Source organism: Lipotes vexillifer, unplaced genomic scaffold, assembly GCF_000442215.2.
Source record: "Lipotes vexillifer unplaced genomic scaffold, Lipotes_vexillifer_v1.1 scaffold415, whole genome shotgun sequence".
Taxonomy (NCBI): Eukaryota; Metazoa; Chordata; class Mammalia; order Artiodactyla; family Lipotidae; genus Lipotes; species Lipotes vexillifer.
This window is the reverse complement of record NW_006774345.1, coordinates 2,798,118-2,814,889: the sequence shown is the minus strand read 5'-3', so window position 1 is coordinate 2,814,889 and position 16,772 is coordinate 2,798,118. Positions and strand designations below refer to the sequence as shown.

General features: G+C 41.4%; 1 protein-coding gene across 2 annotated transcripts in view; it reads right to left on the bottom strand.

The window, feature by feature from the left end:
* KITLG (KIT ligand) overlaps nucleotides 1-12,636 on the bottom strand; it is an 87,318-nt gene extending 74,682 nt beyond the window's left edge. Inside the window, exon 1 of one of the 2 annotated variants that reach the window (XM_007449117.1) lies at nucleotides 12,430-12,636. In XM_007449117.1, the coding sequence (XP_007449179.1) occupies nucleotides 12,430-12,444 (15 nt within the window). In that variant the 5' untranslated portion in view covers nucleotides 12,445-12,636. The remainder of the gene's footprint in view (nucleotides 1-12,429) is intronic. The other variant, XM_007449118.1, reaches the window with a different exon arrangement.
* Between the last annotated feature and the right edge of the window lie 4,136 nt (nucleotides 12,637-16,772).

Here is a 16,772-nt window from a genome sequence, read left to right as displayed (position 1 = left end):
TAATGCAAACATTCCCAAACTGTTGATCCTACACCCTTACTAAATTCAACACATGCAAAGAAAAAAAAAAAAAACAAACAAAAAAAACAGCAAGAGCAAAAAAAAAAAAAAAACAAACAAAAAAAACAGCAAGAGCAAAAAAAAAAAAAAACCACAACGAACTTTGAATGCAAAAATGAATTTTTCTTGAAAGCAGCTAGCATTTACCTAGGTTTTCTGGGTACCCAGCATAAAATAACCCTTCTCATGTACTGGCTCATTTAATCCTCAAAACCATGTGAGAAGTTAAACACTATTATAAATGTCATTTTAGAAATGAGAAAAACAGAATTTTAGAAGAATTAAATGATTCAAAGTCATCCAATTTGAAGAGGTGACGCCAGATCTATGCGTCTCCAAAGCTATTAATACATACTATATAAAGTAGTGTGCAGCTCATTTTGGAAGACATTAATAAACTCAAAGCTTTCATGTATTTAGAAAGTTTGAATTTTTCATTACTCAAGGCTTAGAATAAGTATGACCGTAGGCCTCTGAATGGAACAACACACACAATAACTGGTGACATAGCCAAGTCATGTATCAGCATTCTTGGTTACAAAGGGGGATGCTGACCCAGATCCAGACCCTTACTAATCTTAGTTCATGGTCACACAATCCAATTTCACATAATCACCCATAATCTCTGCTTTTCAATGACAACAGGTTTAAATAAATTATAGCCATCACACAAGTGGAGCAAACGGACAGAGTAGACCGATCCATACTGATCTGATAGCTGGCATAATCCAGTCCCTGAAGATTAGAGATACTACTTATTGAACATCAGTTCTGGGTCAGCCAATTTCCATATATTATCTCATTTAATCTCTGTATTCTTCCAACCATGTAATATTATCCTTACCACCCCATTATACATATGAGGACATTGAGAAAGAAAGTAAATAACATGCACGTGGGTCTTGGTGAATAACAGAGCTAAGGACTTAAGCCTCATTCTAACTCCAAAGTCCATGCTCCTTTGAGTGTCTACATGAGGCCAATGAGTCAAACATTTGTACAAACACAACTTAGTTCTTAATAGTGTAGCAGGAAAACGTGTTAAGTCTGAAAAGTACTTTTTTTATAATAGTACAAAAGTCTGAAAAGTACTTTTTTTATAATAGTACAATTCTGTGAGTGACAATCACAAAGCAGGTATGCAACATCCTATTTCCAGGTTAAAAAGCTACAAAGTATTATTATTCCATTTTACAGAAGAGGAAATTCAGTTTAAGAGAAGGTTAAGCAAAGTTAAATAATTTGCTTAAGATCCCTTGGCAAGCTAGAGCCAGACGTAAAACCTTGGTGCTTTTGACACAAAAGCCATGCTCTTTCCTTTCTCCCTTGACAAGTGGCTATATTTCTGTTGATGCAGAAAATGACTTCTCCTCCCAGATAGGGAAAAGTAGATCACTCACCAATTCATGGGAAGGACTCATGTTTTGTCCCCCCAATTCCAAGCATAGCATAGAGTTTAGGAATGTAGGCTCTAGTTCCAGACCGCCTGGTTCATAAGTCAGCTCCACCACGTATTAGCTCTGTGACCTTGGGCACACTTTGCTCTAGGTAAACTATCTTGTGATTATAATTATACAAATTTAGCTCTTTTTCAGTTTTTGGTTAAAGTTGGGAATGAAAACAATTATTCAGGGCTAAAGTGAATTCCAAACCTGAGGTATTTGGATAAATTGCTTGAACTTTCCCTTTCATTCTGACAATGGAGACTTTGTAATTAAAGTCACTTTCTTAAGAAAGGAGTCACCACTGTTGATAAGCTTACCATTTGTTTAATGCTGAAGATCAGAGTGAATATTTATTTAGGATTTCCTAGGTGCCCGGCACTGGACTAAGGGCTTTTTGTGGGTTATTTCATTTCATCTTCACAACCACCTTTGAGAAATGTACTCCTGCCCTCTCTCTTTGGCAGATAGGGAAACCGAGGCTCAGAGGATTAGCCAACCAAAGTGGGTCATCTAACTGCAGTCTATTTGGTTCATCACACCTCTGTTCTGTTGTTTCCTTCACCTGCGTTCAAATGATTCCAGGACCTTTCAGCAACCTTTTAAACTTAACTTCATTTCCACTAAACTGATAAATTACATAGCGATGCTGCCCCTAAGGGTGCTCCAACAGTCAATTGTTTCAAAAAATCTAACATCAATGCAGAAAATGAATTTTTACTATTCATGCGGTTGGACTGACAAGGAATTACAAAGCAAAGGTCACAACTTTAACGGCTGGTAGCTTTAACAAACAGACATAAGCATAAAGACATTATTAAGTAGTTTTCTAAAAATGATCACCGCGACTTAAAATTGTGTTTGGAAACAGCATGAAAATAGAGCAAACTGATTAAAGTAATCCCCGGAGCATCTTTTATCCCCCATGAAGTTATTTTGCAACACAATTTTCAAATATTTAAAAACCTCCCCTCTGCCAAGAGAAGTACCATTTTATTTGAAAGACACCAAGGTTTCGGCAGTAATTCTTAATTCCATAAATTAAAATGGCATTTTTCCAGTTTATAAGGACCTCGCACACAACAGGTCAGCTGACGCAGGCATTCAATGGCTAAGAAGACTGAGGTGGGAGAGGCTGGGGACCAAGCCCTGGATCCCCGACTTGTGTGGGTGCTGCTGCTCTTCACAGCCATTTACCCTCCTGGGTGGTCCTGATGAGCTGCATCAGAAGCAACCCCTCGCTCTCCCCGGAACCCTGCTTCGCCTGCTCTCAACCTTCCCCTTATAAGATTAAAAAACCATCATCTTCACACGCAAATTTTTTTTTAAAAAAAGGCTTGAGTCTTACAGATCGTATGTATATGTATATTTAAATATGGGTTCATTCCATTGACGTGGTTCAATGGAATCTAGTTTTTAGAAGTAAACAGAGTTGGGCTTCCCTGGTGGCGCAGTGGTTGAGAGTCCACCTGCCGGTGGAGGGGACACGGGTTCGTGCCCCGGTCTGGGAGAATCCCACGTGCTGCAGAGCCCACGTGCCGCGGAGTGGCTGGGCCCGTGAGCCATGGCCGCTGAGCCGGCGCTCCGCAACGGGAAAGGCCGCGACAGTGAGAGGCCCGAAAAAAAAAAAAAGGAATTAAACAGGCTTGGCTCCAAATCCAAGCTCTTCAACTTACTTGCAATTTTTTTCCCTTTTAATCTTGGGCAAGTGTTCTTAATCTCTCCGAACTTTAGTTTCCTTATTTGTTTAAAAAAATGAGATCAATAATAATATCTGCTTCATAACTTTTTTTTTTTTGCTAGAATCAAATGAGATATTCCTGTGCAGTTTGTGGCCTGGTGCCTCATCTATAGTGAGTAATCAACGGATATTAACTTATTAACTAGTCTTATTACTTCATTCTTTCTCTTGTTTTTTTTTTTGGCCGTGCCCCGTGGCATGTGGGATCTTAGTTCCTGGACCAGGGATCAAACCCATGCCCCGTGCATTGGAAGTGCAAAGTCTTAGCCACTGGACTGCCAGAGAAGTCCCCTATCCTTTCTCTTCTTAAGCAGCTTGTCTTTTGGCCTATTTTGTATAACTGTTGCCTTTCGTAGAAAAGGGAGAAAGATAAAGGGGGTAAAATTGGAGGAAAATTTTAATTTGCTAAGAGTGCTTGCGAGTGTTAAAGAAGGTAGATTGTGTATAAATAAGGCAGTTAAGGTATTAAGCTCTATTATTTTAATTCATTTATTCATGCAAGCCCTATAGCCAACGGCAGGAACTGTGGACAATGAATTTATGTCTTACAGCATGTGGATTTGCTGAAAGCTTCCATGATTCACTCCTCTTGCAGAGAAGGAACTGATTATTTACTAAGAGCAAGTACCTGTGCCCTTACACAGCCTGTCTCACTTAATCATGACATCAGTACTAATAGATAAGTTATTTCTGCACCCATTTTAAAGATTGGGAAGGAAAAGTTCAGAGAGAAACACTTACTGAAGGGCACACTGCTAGTAAGCGGCCGAACCACTACTACATTTGATTCAGTCCAGTGTTTTCTGTATTCTCACATGCCCACCAGTTTCACTTAGTAAGTAATAGTGCACATTCACTGAAAATTAATACTGTAAATGGGGAACAAAGTAGGCTTTCTAATCATCAACCAGACACATCTGTGTATAACAGAGCCAGGACAGTAGTTAAAATTTGCCTTCTGTTAAAAAAAAGAAAAAGGCTTCTAAAAAAGGTTATTGGCACTTAACAACCTAAAATCAGGCATTTATTTATTCAAAAACATTCCATCTGTGTTCACTGAACCTCTAGCATGAGCCACTCTGCTAGGTAACTGGAATCACAAAATTTTTGTTGCCAACTATTACAGGCAACTGTTTTTAATATCTGAATTGTGTTTGTTTTTGATTTAATGTTCCTATAAGCAGAACGTGTATCTTTGAGGTTCTGAATAGGCCGCACTAATACACTGTGGGAGTGCCAGCTAAATCTCTTTGGGTGTTAATCATGACCATAAAACACTTGGAGTTGGCAAGTTGAAGACCTTTTCCTCATCTGTGAATTGGGGTTTAAAGAAACAGTACCTACCTCCCAGAAGAAAAGTTCTTTGAATTCATTTTGGAACTGTTTTCTACTAAGTGCCATTTTGGCATGATCTTATTATCAGGGTGATTTGATTTTACAAAACAATCATGAAAGTATTTAAAATGGATACACATTTAAATGTCAAATGCTTGACACAGACTGTAGTAAATTTCACTCCTTCAAGCTGAATCATTTATGTGACATTTAAACAGAAATGCAAACAATAAATGGTCAAATCGATAAAAGTCTATGGAATTGTTTAAGAATAAGAAAGACCCAAATTTCAAATGGGGAACTATTTTTTATAGTCCACTATTTTCTAGTACTGTTAAGATGTAGAGTACCATTATGGCCATAGTACATTATAAACAAACGTGTCCTAAACTTTTAAAGTATTTTCCTGGGCAGGGGTTAAGAATTAGAAAAAACAAAACTGTTACAATTTGTTGCGTAACAATGGAAGGATTATATAAATCCTATTTTGTCGTCAGATGCTTTTCTACATAGAATTAATTTCATCCAGTACTAAAAACATTATACTAATATCCTCCTTTTGATTCTTCAAGAACGTTTTCTAACTACTTTATTATCCCTGCATTTTAGCAACCCCTTTGCACCACCTGGAAGCAGAAAGCACCAGCCCAGCTCCTTTTACTGTGATAATTTATCTTTCTAACAAACAGTAGAATGACCTGTGTTAGTTCTCCACCTAACAGAACACATCAGAGATCTCTGGGTAGGGCTGGCTGAAGATAGCAGCTTTCTAAAATCGCCAGAGATCCAAACTAAAGTAATCACAGAGGTTTTAGTCGGTCATCAAAAATGGAAATCCCTAACGTGTTGACTATTTCAGAAGTGTTAAACTGTAGGTTTAACACAGAACCATAAATAACGATGTGTGACTGCCGGGGTTTGTTTTGCAATCCTTGTGTTTTCTAGATCACATTAGCAACCATTTTATATGAAGCACCTCTACCCTGTCTCCCTCCTCCCATCTAAAGTTCTGCAGTGAATGTAAATTTTAACAGCCATCCATATGGACAACGCATACCAGGAAGGGTGCAAGGCCTTTATAAACACAAGCTACTTTCTTTGCAACACTCTTCTTGGAAATCAAGGAATCTGTGTTTTCACAAGGTAGCTGTCTAGAAAGGCTTTGCGAAAGGGACCCCAAGTAAACAGTGGAAAACTCAGCACAACGGGGTTCCTCACAATAGACAACCACTATTAAGCTGTAATTTTTAGAGGCAACCTGGTTTACTACCACTCAAACACTGGCATTTAGAAGAAACAGGCCAATTACAAGATGTGATTCAGCCCTGGACTTTAGTAAAGGCACTTAAATGGAAAGGTCCTTGGCTTCAGAGATTTCAAGTCAAGGGGAAAAAGAGGCAAAAGTGCTAAGCACCCACAGGGCTTTTAAACAAAAGATGAACTTCTGCTCCTGAAAGGGCAACAGAGTATGTGTATGCAAGACAAACAACGGCCCCCTTCAGGCTGTGCTCTGTCCTCCCTGGTCTCCAGTGGGGGCACAGTATGCAGTCAGGGTACATTATACAGTGGGGATGCCCTTTCTGCAAAGGTGAAGGAGGCTGGGGCTTACTTTTTCCAGTGAGCACTGATGATGGCTTTGCTCGCGCTCACGCTCTCTCTCTCTCTCTCTCGCTCTCTCTCTCTCTCTCTCTCTCTCTCTCTCTCTCTCTCTCTCTCTCTCTCTCTCTCTCTCTCTCTCTCTCTCGTCTTGTGTGCCCTTTTGCATGGTCACCCTAGAGAGCAAAGGCATTCTTTGCAAGACCACTGTCAGATTTTTGAGCTGCTGTCTGTGCACCAGGAGCACAGAAAAGGCACCCTAACTGCTCCCTTAGAGACTACATTCTAATCAGCAGTACTCCAAGCCCCAAGGCAACAGCTACACCTGCAAAGTCAAGTGCTAAATTCCTTCATCCAGATAAATGAAAGATAGCTACTGCTACTTGTTTTAAGTGTCTGGATCATTGCCTCAATTCTGAACATGGTTTTAGCAGGAAGTTCACTAGATTTTGCTGGTGCTTAGAGCATTATCATCATTGTCACAGCTCTATTTTCTGTGGAATCCGTGGTCTCTTGCCTGGAGGAGGGGGTCCAGACCTGCAAAAAGTCAGGGCAAGGAGAGACTGAGACTCAGCAACGTGCCATCCACCACAGCAGCTGTCTTTCCCAGAGGCAGAAGGGCTTGCTCCCTCCTTTTTCAGCCTCTGTGTCTCCAGCTGCAGACCTCTCCCCTTCACTCTCAGGATGAACTCTAAGGCACAATATTACTGAGGCTCAGTGACTTGCCCAAGACTACGAAGATCCAGTGACCGGCCCTGGAGCCAGAGCCAAGTGCAGGGTCCGTACCTCTGATTCCCTCCACGAAAGCTCTTTCCACTACAGGATCAAATTCTCTCCATTTCTGCTCCACGCACACAGATATTGGAGACCGCAGGGGTAGAAACAATAAGCACATATGGGGAGGCAGACATTCATTAGTTATGTAAGATGACCTCCTCTGGCTGTCTGACTTTGCCTTATGATTCTCCTTCACTTAGAGGATTTAAAGATTGGAAGAGAGAAAGTAAAGATCCCCTTCAACTATGGACATTGCCAAAATAGCAAGTGCAAATACCATTCTTGTTATAGAGGAATATCAAGTAGCAGGTGAAAAGGCTAAAAGTAGAATAGTCTAAGTTGAAATCTCCTTCATTTCTCCCCATTGGCTGCTTCATTATCATAAAACAATGGTTAAAATTTCTATTCACACCAAAGCAATGACTACATGAATCTCAGAACCAAAGGAAGCTAAAATGCCATCTGGTTCAAACCTCTATTTTACTAGTACCTTAGACATAGAGAATTCTAGAACCGGAAGGCACTTAGAAATCACCTAGTCCTACTCTCTCATTGTACAGTGGAGGAAACTGAGGTCCAGAGAGATTCAAATGTCTTCCCGAAGTCATACAACATACTATCAGCGCTAATAAATGAACTCCATCCCCTAATAACCAAGTCAATGTGGCAGCCTAGAAAAAATAGTAAAATGTAGTCAAAAGACAAAGAGAGTTACATAACAGACAGTCTTCCTTTAGATGACACACACTGCAATTTTAGAAAAAGATACATGAGGCCTAATTATAAGAAAATCACCCCCATCACCTCCATTTTTCTGGACAGAAGGAAATAGGTAGAGATGGGATAATGACAATTCTCTCCAACTCCCAGACCCTGTAAACAGTTTTTATTTTAGCATGCCCATAATTAAGTGAAAAGGCAAAAACATCTCACTGCATCTATAAATCAGTAAGGCTATAGTCAATGGTTTCTATGAGACAAAGTCTAAATAAAATAACCCTGAAAACAGCATATATTATAAAAGCATCCTGGTGTTCCTTCAATTTGTTTTATAAATTGTTCTGACTACACAGGTGAGTAACACCAAAAAGAGACTCTCCTGCAGCTGCTCATGATTCATGTACTAGAAAACAAAGATAAAAGATCATTCCTGACAGATTTATATCCTAATTTATGAAAGGGAACATTAAGGTAACTGAGAAAAGAAAAAAAAAATCTCCCAAACTTGCAGAATGAAAAAAATAAAAATGTCACCACATGTTACCTGGTAAAGACAATAAAGACACCCTTCAGACATGAATGCTTGTCCTCACTCTGAAGGGCAAGTTCACGAACACCAAGGACAGGAAACTGACCCAGTCTCTTTAGTCTAAAATGAAATAAAAGAAACCCTCAGAATCAGACAAGGGGAACTTAGAAAGCAGAAGTATGGAAATATGAAAGTGAATCAGAGATGGTGATTATATTCCCATTTTCCATTCCTATTTTCAATTTTAACTCTCTTATTTTCACTTTTTAAGAACTTTAAAGCATTTATCATCTCTCCTGCCACAGATAGCCTCTCTTTTCCACACATTCCTGATTTGATAGTACAAACAGGTAACAGTTTATAAGACTGAATGCAGAGATCCAGATTTATGAAAATTTGGTCTCTGTGCTTTGATGGTTAAGCAACATTTACCTGCAAAAGCTAGATTTTTTCTGGCTTTTAAGTTAGTCGGCAGGCAATTCTCTTCTCAGGGATAATAAATTCAGACTGTAACTACAGTAAGCCACTGTGCTGGGATACAGACATATATAAAATCTCATTTAATCCTTACAGATCTTTATAACTATTTTATAATCATTGTACAGATGGCAAAATGGAAATCCCAAGAAGTTAAACCATGTGCCTAAAGTCATTTGTCTTACCAGTGGTAAGACAGGAGTTAGAATCAAAGTCTTGAAAAGCTAGAACCTAAGATCTCTCCACTATATCTCAGGTGTTCCCTAGACATGGTTGGGGAAGGGCACACGCAGTGGGGCTCACCGGACCATGCAAGAAAACTCCAGTTTCAGACTAGCTATTTGGGGAGAATTTTTTTTTAATGTTATTGATGGTGATGGAACGATTTCAATAACCCTATCATTATAGAATAAATGTGATTCATAACTTGCTATCTCCAAGTCAGCAGTTAGATATAAATAAAATTTGGTGATTTTAATTGGTTTGGCTCGGGCCGGGCCTTCAGACTTCCATATGGTTATTTTCCTTGTTTTATGTTGCATGTAATCGACTTAGCACTTGAGTTTTAAAGTCTTGGCAGAATCTATCAATTAAAAGCTAAAAAAATTAGGATTGTTCAAAGCACACATTCCAAATGGAGTGATTTTAAGGACAAAATTAAAAAATGCTCTTTTCATAAATGTTAAATTTTTCTGTAAACTTGCATCATCACCCAGATGACAAACTTCATACAAAAGAGGGATATTTTCTCTGGAAAAACAAAAGCTAATAAACATTCTATTTGCTTCTTCTGAGAACTAATGTGTGCCTAAAATGGCCTTTTCTACACCGTTTGCCAGATGAATTTTTCCTATCTTCATATTTCTAAAACTGACAGCAGTTGTGAAAACTCTCACAGACCAGACCATCTCAAAACTAAAATGTAAGTACAACATCAATAAACATGGCGCCAGCCCTGTTAAACTGATAGCACTTTTCTAATTGGTCTTGCAAATTAATGTCCAATTGTTATTTAATATACAAGTTTATCAGAGTATTACATTGAAAAAAATGATTCTATATTGAAGTAGATGTTCTTTCTAAGCCAGAGACACAATTCCCTTCAGAAAACGTAAAACCATACAATATGGATAAAATACATTCAGAAATCTGAAAAACGCAAAATGCTTTCATTTCTGTAGACTTGTGACTAAACTTATTGTTAAAATTGCTCCTCACGACTACTGCCCGAGTAATTATTTCCCATATGCTAAAAGTTCATCACACGCGCTAAATAAAGAATCATTTATCAAACCTCAAGTGGTTGTTGGTGAATTTCCACATTTATTTAGCTTGACTGAAAGTCCAGAATGCCTGGTGTCCCTGTGATTCTTGGAGAGATGCACAATTCAAGTGTATTTTTAAAATTATCATTAAATTCTCATTTTATATCTTGGGTAATGGAAGGGTACACAACTGTTTGTTTTATAACAGAACTCTGGAATTGATGCCATCTTTATAAATGATTATTTAAACTATTGAATGTTAATAGATATTCCTCCCTGGCAAGTATAACATTAGATTCAGTAGAACAATCTTACAACTTAATGTCAGATTTCTTTATGCTACTCTCCATCCGTACAGAGGTGCACAGGAAATTTCTTTGTAACTTTTGGATTAGAAAATTTAACAATATGAATGAGGATCTAAGCATCCTCCCCCATTTCCACTGATTATTTCATTGATTTCACGCTATTTCCAGGGTCCCCTTTTTCTGTGGCAAGAATATGGAATTGCTAGACGTATCTTTAAAGGAAACCTTGAAGGTCATTAGATCCCAGGCAATGAATGCCTTCATTCACCAAGGGCACTGCCCTCCTTTGCCTTCAGTCCTTTAACAGCAGCAAGTTCCCCCAAAGGGCTTGCACTTTTACTTGGCCTGAGCAGGTCACATTTCTAAAATACTTAGCTGCCTGCAGTGTCTCTGGTCAGCAGTACTGAGTCACTAACACCAAGGAGTTTCAGGCTAGTTTGACCTCTTTCTAGTTTTCAATGAAATTATCCCATGTAATCCAATTTACACAGCCATTTAATCAAAGTGAGAAAGGAGATTACAGAGCTCACTTTTGTTTTGCAAAGCAAGGGTGCAAGGATCATCAATCCTACTGACTCTCAAAGTGACTTGATAGTACATAGCCCCCCTTTGGATTGTTGGTCATTAACCTGATCTGTCTCCAGTGATCTTGTTTAAATAGGAAGGTTTAGGCTCTTTTCCTGAACTAGAAGGTAGCGGTTTCTCCACCCACATCTCGCCACTACCATTCACGTGAACAGATGCTACTATAACAAAGAATTGGTTCCCCGTCCGCCCATGCTTATTATTCCACAAAGCAGAAAGCATGTACGAATCAAGTAATTACATTAAAACTTATCTTCTGTTGCCAGTCTTTAACATTTGCATTTCAACAGCCCACTGTGGTGATCCCAGGTGCTTTGCCTATAAACTAACCTGCTTGCAGGAGAGGAACTTGCGCTCCGCTCCTCTCCTCGGTCTTGGGCAGCTGCCCTAGAGACTACACAAAAATTTCTTCCAGGCCACGTCCCTCCCTCCTGCCCTTTTCCACACGGGTGCAGTGGGCTCGAGTCTTCTTACTCCCCTCTGAATATGTACGCTTCCCAGGTCTAGACACCTATTTAAAATATGACACTAAGTATGTCATTAAATAAAGTATTTTCAGCACATTCTAAACTGAAGATCTGTACAAACCTTTCGCCCACCAATTCCACCCCTTCAACACACTTCAGGAACTTCAATCTCCGACAGCACCTCTGGGGGGTGAAAGGGCAGCCTTACCCAACCCGCGGCAGATAACAGAAAAATTCCTAAGGGGAGAAGTAAGTAGAGGCAAGACCTGCAGTGGCAAAAAGAACTGTGCATGGGAGTACAGTGGCGGCCCTTTCAAAACGACAATCCAGATATCTGCTGCAAGAAAACAAACAAACTAATTGTACCCCTGGACGGTGCTTTACCACTGTGATTCTGTATAATGCACAATTTTGCAGCACTGGGAATTACCTCAGTAACTACCATCAGAGGTGCCCATTAACACACACAAGCAACTTTTTCTCTTCTGTAATGGAAGAAAGTGGGTGCAATGTGGAGGTATTACCCGCTTTAGAGCTCTCTTGCCTAGAACCGCAAACCTGGCAGACGCCGCGGGAGTCAAGTTTCCCGGGGCTGGCCGGGCAGGTTCTCCGCCCAGCCGAACGCGGCCACTAAGGAACTCTGGGTTGGCTAAGTTCCAGCGGCTGCACCCGCGCCCGCACGAGCCAGGTACCCACCCAGGGGCTGCACAAAAATCTGGGTGCGCGAGCGAGCGTGGCGCGTGGGGAGCTGTTGTAATGTCCCCGAAATCCACGGGAAGATGTCTGCGGTGCAAAGACATGCCTTTCAGTAATCACTTAAACTCTCCGGCCAAAGAACAGATCCTTCCATCCTACAGGAACTGCGGCTCCCGACTGACAGCTCCCAACTTAAGGGCTGCAGCTCCAAACTTGACACGGGCTCCCTCTCATCACTCCCACTCTTCCTCTCCCAGGCTCACCCGGGCCGGGCGGCTGGGGCTCACACGCCACGCCCGCCTCCCCAGCGCCCTCCAGGCTCTTTCGGCAGGCACAGCCCCGAACGCCCCGGCACTTGGGGCCGGGACGCGCCGGCCTCCAGGCGCGATTTTCTTGGAGAGCCAGCGAGCTCCCGGGCGCGCCCTACTCACTTGTGTCTTCTTCATAAGGAAAGGCAGCGCTGTGATCCAGCCCAGGCAGCGGTGTGGCAACTCCGTTTAGCTGTTCTGGAGCTCCAGCATATTGCATGAGCAGCGGCTGCAGATAGTCCACGCATTGGGTAGCCCGAGCGCAGCGCCCTCTCCACTGCCCGTGCTTCGCGGAGCGCTCCCGGTCCCGGCGAGAGGCGGAGAGTGAAGCCCAGGCTGGGGAGCCGCCAGCACTTTTATACAGCTCCCTCCCGCCTACTCCGGACACGCCTCCTTCCCTTCCGGAGCTCCGGGGAAGCAAGGCTGGGCTGGAGCACGGGAGGGAGACCCGGGAGGGCGGCCGGAGCCCCGCGAATACACCAGAGTTGGACAAATCAAGCCAAGCGCGTCCCCTCGCCAGGGGGCCCGTGTGCGCACGGCCGGGAGGTCACCAGGGCGCGGGGGCGCCTAGGGTGAAGCTGGATACCATGCAGCCGCCGCTCGCGCTGCACGCGGGTAGTCGAGAGTCCCTGCTCGGCCTCTCAAGCTCCGCCGGGGCTCACCTGGCACCGCCGGGGGACGGAAGAAGTACCTCGCGCGCTGGCGAGGGCCCGGAGCTCCCTCTTTTCTGTAGAGGCGGTGTGGGAGAGGTCACTGGGGGCCTAGCAAACAATTCGCCCCGTCCTGCTTTATGGAAATGTTCTTAAAGCTTAATTAGGATCTATATAGTTAGGCCATTGTCTTACCCTTGTTTTTTTTAAACAATTACTTTAGTGAATGAATATTTAATCATTGAAATAACACTTGACTCAGGATTGAATACTGCTAAGGGAGATGCTGTTTCCAGAATGGTTTACTGCTGCTTCTTTAGAAATTAAGATTGAAAGAGAAGCAATAGGTTATTAAACGTGGAGATCATCAACCCAGCCAGAGTTTTGAAAACTGTACTTTTTTGCTGGAGAAGGTTTTGGAGTCGGAAAGATAATGCAACAACAATAATAGTAGATAAAACCATTATATGATGTACTTAATTACATACCAGGCGCCGTGCTAAGTACTTTACAGAGATTATCTCGTCAAATCTTTTCCATAAATCTATTGTATAGGCCCTGTCATTTTTATTCCCAGTTTATAGTTGATGAAACAGTCTCAGGTCAATTTTCCCAAACCACAGCTAGGAAATGACTTAGAACTTAATTTGAATCCAGGGCCCTGGCTATACAGCTTTTTGTTTGTTTCGGGATCGGGGGGCTACTCTTGGTTGCCTGCTCGGGCTTCACTTTGCGGTGGCTTCTCTTGTTGCGCAGCATGGGCTCTAGGCCTCCGCGGCTTCAATAGTTGTGCCTCGGGGGCTCTAGAGCGCAGGCTCACCGAGCCATGTGAGATCTTCCCGGACCAGAGATCAAACCCGTGTCCCCTGCATTGGCAGGCGGATTTTTAGCCACTGCGCCACCAGGGAAGTCCCCTATAGAGCTTTTAAAAAGTACTTAAAACAAATATTAACTCTCCAAACCCCGCCCCTGCCCCCCCACCCCCCGCTTTTTTTAGTCTGCGCTGTCTTCATTGCCGCAGGCGGGCTCCAAAACCCTTTAATGTTTGTTCTTATAACTGGAGAACACTAAAAAGCATTTTATTAATTTTTTAAAAGAAAATATTTACTAGACATTAACATCAATAGTCTATGAAATAATAATGTGTAAATTTAGGAATTAGGTATTTTAATAAGAGAGTAGGATTTCAAATTTGCCTTAATTAGTTCAGTGTGCCTTTTTTAAAAACGAATATGCCAAACCTATAACCATGAGAAACAAGAAACTAGGTAGAAATTGAAGCTCACTGTGTTAATTTTCTATCACTGCTGTAACAAATAACCAAAACTTAATTGCTTTAAACAACACAAATTCATTATCTTAACAGTTTGAAGGTGAGGAGTCCAAAATGGATCTCCCTGGGCTAAGTGTTGGCAGGGCTGTGTTCCCTATAGAAGCTCTAGAGAGTTCCTTTTCTTGCCTTTCCAGGCTTCTAGAAGCTATCCAGATTTTTTGGCTCATTCCTCTTCAAAGTCAGTTGTGGTGAGTTGAGTCCTCACATCACCCACTCTGCCCTTCCCTTCTGCCTCCTTCCACTTCTAAGGACCTTGTGATTACCTAGGGCCCACCTGGATAATCCAGGCGATACTCCTTAAATCAGCTGATTAGCATCATCAATGCCATCTGCAATCTTGATTCCCCTCTGATATTAAGGATAGCCTATTGACAGGTTCTGGGGATTAGGACACTGACATCTTTGGGCATGGCAGGGGTGCATTATTCTCTCCACCACACTCAATAGCGAACAAATTCAGGGAGAACATGGAGTGGAAATGTGGGCTTGTTATGTCACTATGCATCCTTCATCAAGTGCTTCACTCCAAGTGGCTACAGAGCTCTGACTAGGAGACTACCTCCCCCTCCATGGTTACGAAAATAAATGTTTGAAAAAACCGAAAGTTCAGAGTATTAAATAATTACTTTTACTTTCAATCAAAACAGTGCTACAAACCATTTTAAGCAGAAGTGAAAAGAAGTCTGTAAACAGAAGCAAATGCGACGGTATAGGAAAATCATCTAACTAATGACTCCTCTCTGCCAATCCCAATCTTAACACAGCCAGCCTTTAGGAGTAATTTTGGTCTGCCAGAATCTTCCAAAGAGTTGCATATATATTATGCACAAAGGAGTTACACTCCTGAAATGTATCATTATGGTCTAATGGAAAGGGAAATGGGTTTGAGAAACGTTGATTCTATTTCAGACTCTGTTGCAGTCTCTATGACCCTGCCACCAATCAGGGGTTTAGCAGTGTGGCATGCATAACTGCAAAGGCTCCCCAGGTGACTGTAGGTGCTGCACTGATGAACATCTTTATTTTACCAAATGAGTATAAATTAAAATGTGTATTTTTAAAATGTATATAATATATACATGTATAACACACATATATCAAACAGATGATTCCAAGTTGATTATTGCTTAGAAAAAAAGAAATGTGAAGGGTCAATTTAAAAGCAGTTTAATGTATAACATTAAATAAATATAGCTGGTAGTAAAGGAAGGTGTATAACGACAAAAATCATGACATTGGCAGAATTACTGCAGCTTGGCAAACACCAATCTAACTGTACTAATTTTATGAAACCAATAAGGAGGAATAGCCTAATAGGTTAGAACAGGTTTAAAGAAACCGGGGAGTAGACCTAGCAGAAATTCAACCCAATTTCTTTTCAATCAACTGGATAATTCATCTCAGGACTCAATATACTAATCTCTTAGGGTGACTCGCTCTCTTCGCTTCCCTTCTCCCTCCTTCCCTTCTTCTCCCTCTCAGTTCTTTCTCCTCCTCCCACCTCCACAGCTCAATGGCTTTCTAGCTACACTAATATCATCACTGACTTTCTCCTCCATAACTCTGTATCTGTTGTTTCCTTCATACTGATGCACTATATTTATGCTGTATAATCATGATACTTGAAATGAAAATGAAGAGAATATGAACGCAGATACCAAAGAGGTTAGAAGAGCTAGCATGCAAATCGAAGACTGTGGGCAAGCTCATCAGGAGGTCAGAAGTGGGTCAGAAAGACAAAGATCTTTCTCTGGTGTAGGCCTTTGAGAGGAGACAAAGGCCAGCCTCTAGTCCCTTAGCAGAAGAAAACCAGGAGCTACTTAAAAGTGAACAAGAGGTAGGGCTAAGCCCCAAATGGATAACAAGCATCAGGAATTTTTTCTCGTAGAAAACTAGGCTCCTGTTATAGAGTGCAGGGAGTTCAACATTTGATACATTGGGAAGAAAGTCTATCCATGATTATCTAGTCTTTACTTCCATACTTTCAGTGCTAGTTGGTCCACCATGCTGTTTTTGATTAATCTAATTATTGGAAAGATTTTTCTCTTTTGAGCTTTAACATTTGTTGTTGTTTATGTTAAGAGATAGGTTTAATTTAGTAAGGAAATCTAGTAAGTCTTGTGCGTATGAAACATCTCTTGTTTGTTCACCCATTCTGGCTGCCCTCTGTTAGACACATCACTCTTTGATCACAAAACTTCCTCTGCTGAGAACTCTGGTGGCTTGCCATTGCTCTTCGAATAAAGAAAAGCAAAGAATTTAAGGCTTCCCGGGTCTGGCCCCTCCCTGCCTCTCCAAAGTCAGTTTGTGCTGTGCTCCCTGCTCCAGAGGCAAGAAACCTTTTCTGTTCCTCAGAGTTCCCTCCCATTTCAGAGCCTTTGGTTATACTCTTCCTTCTGCTTCTGCAGAGACCACTTTGCTCAAATCTCCTCTTTATCCAGTAAATATTTTCTTATTCTTTAGATCTCAACTCAATATTCCCT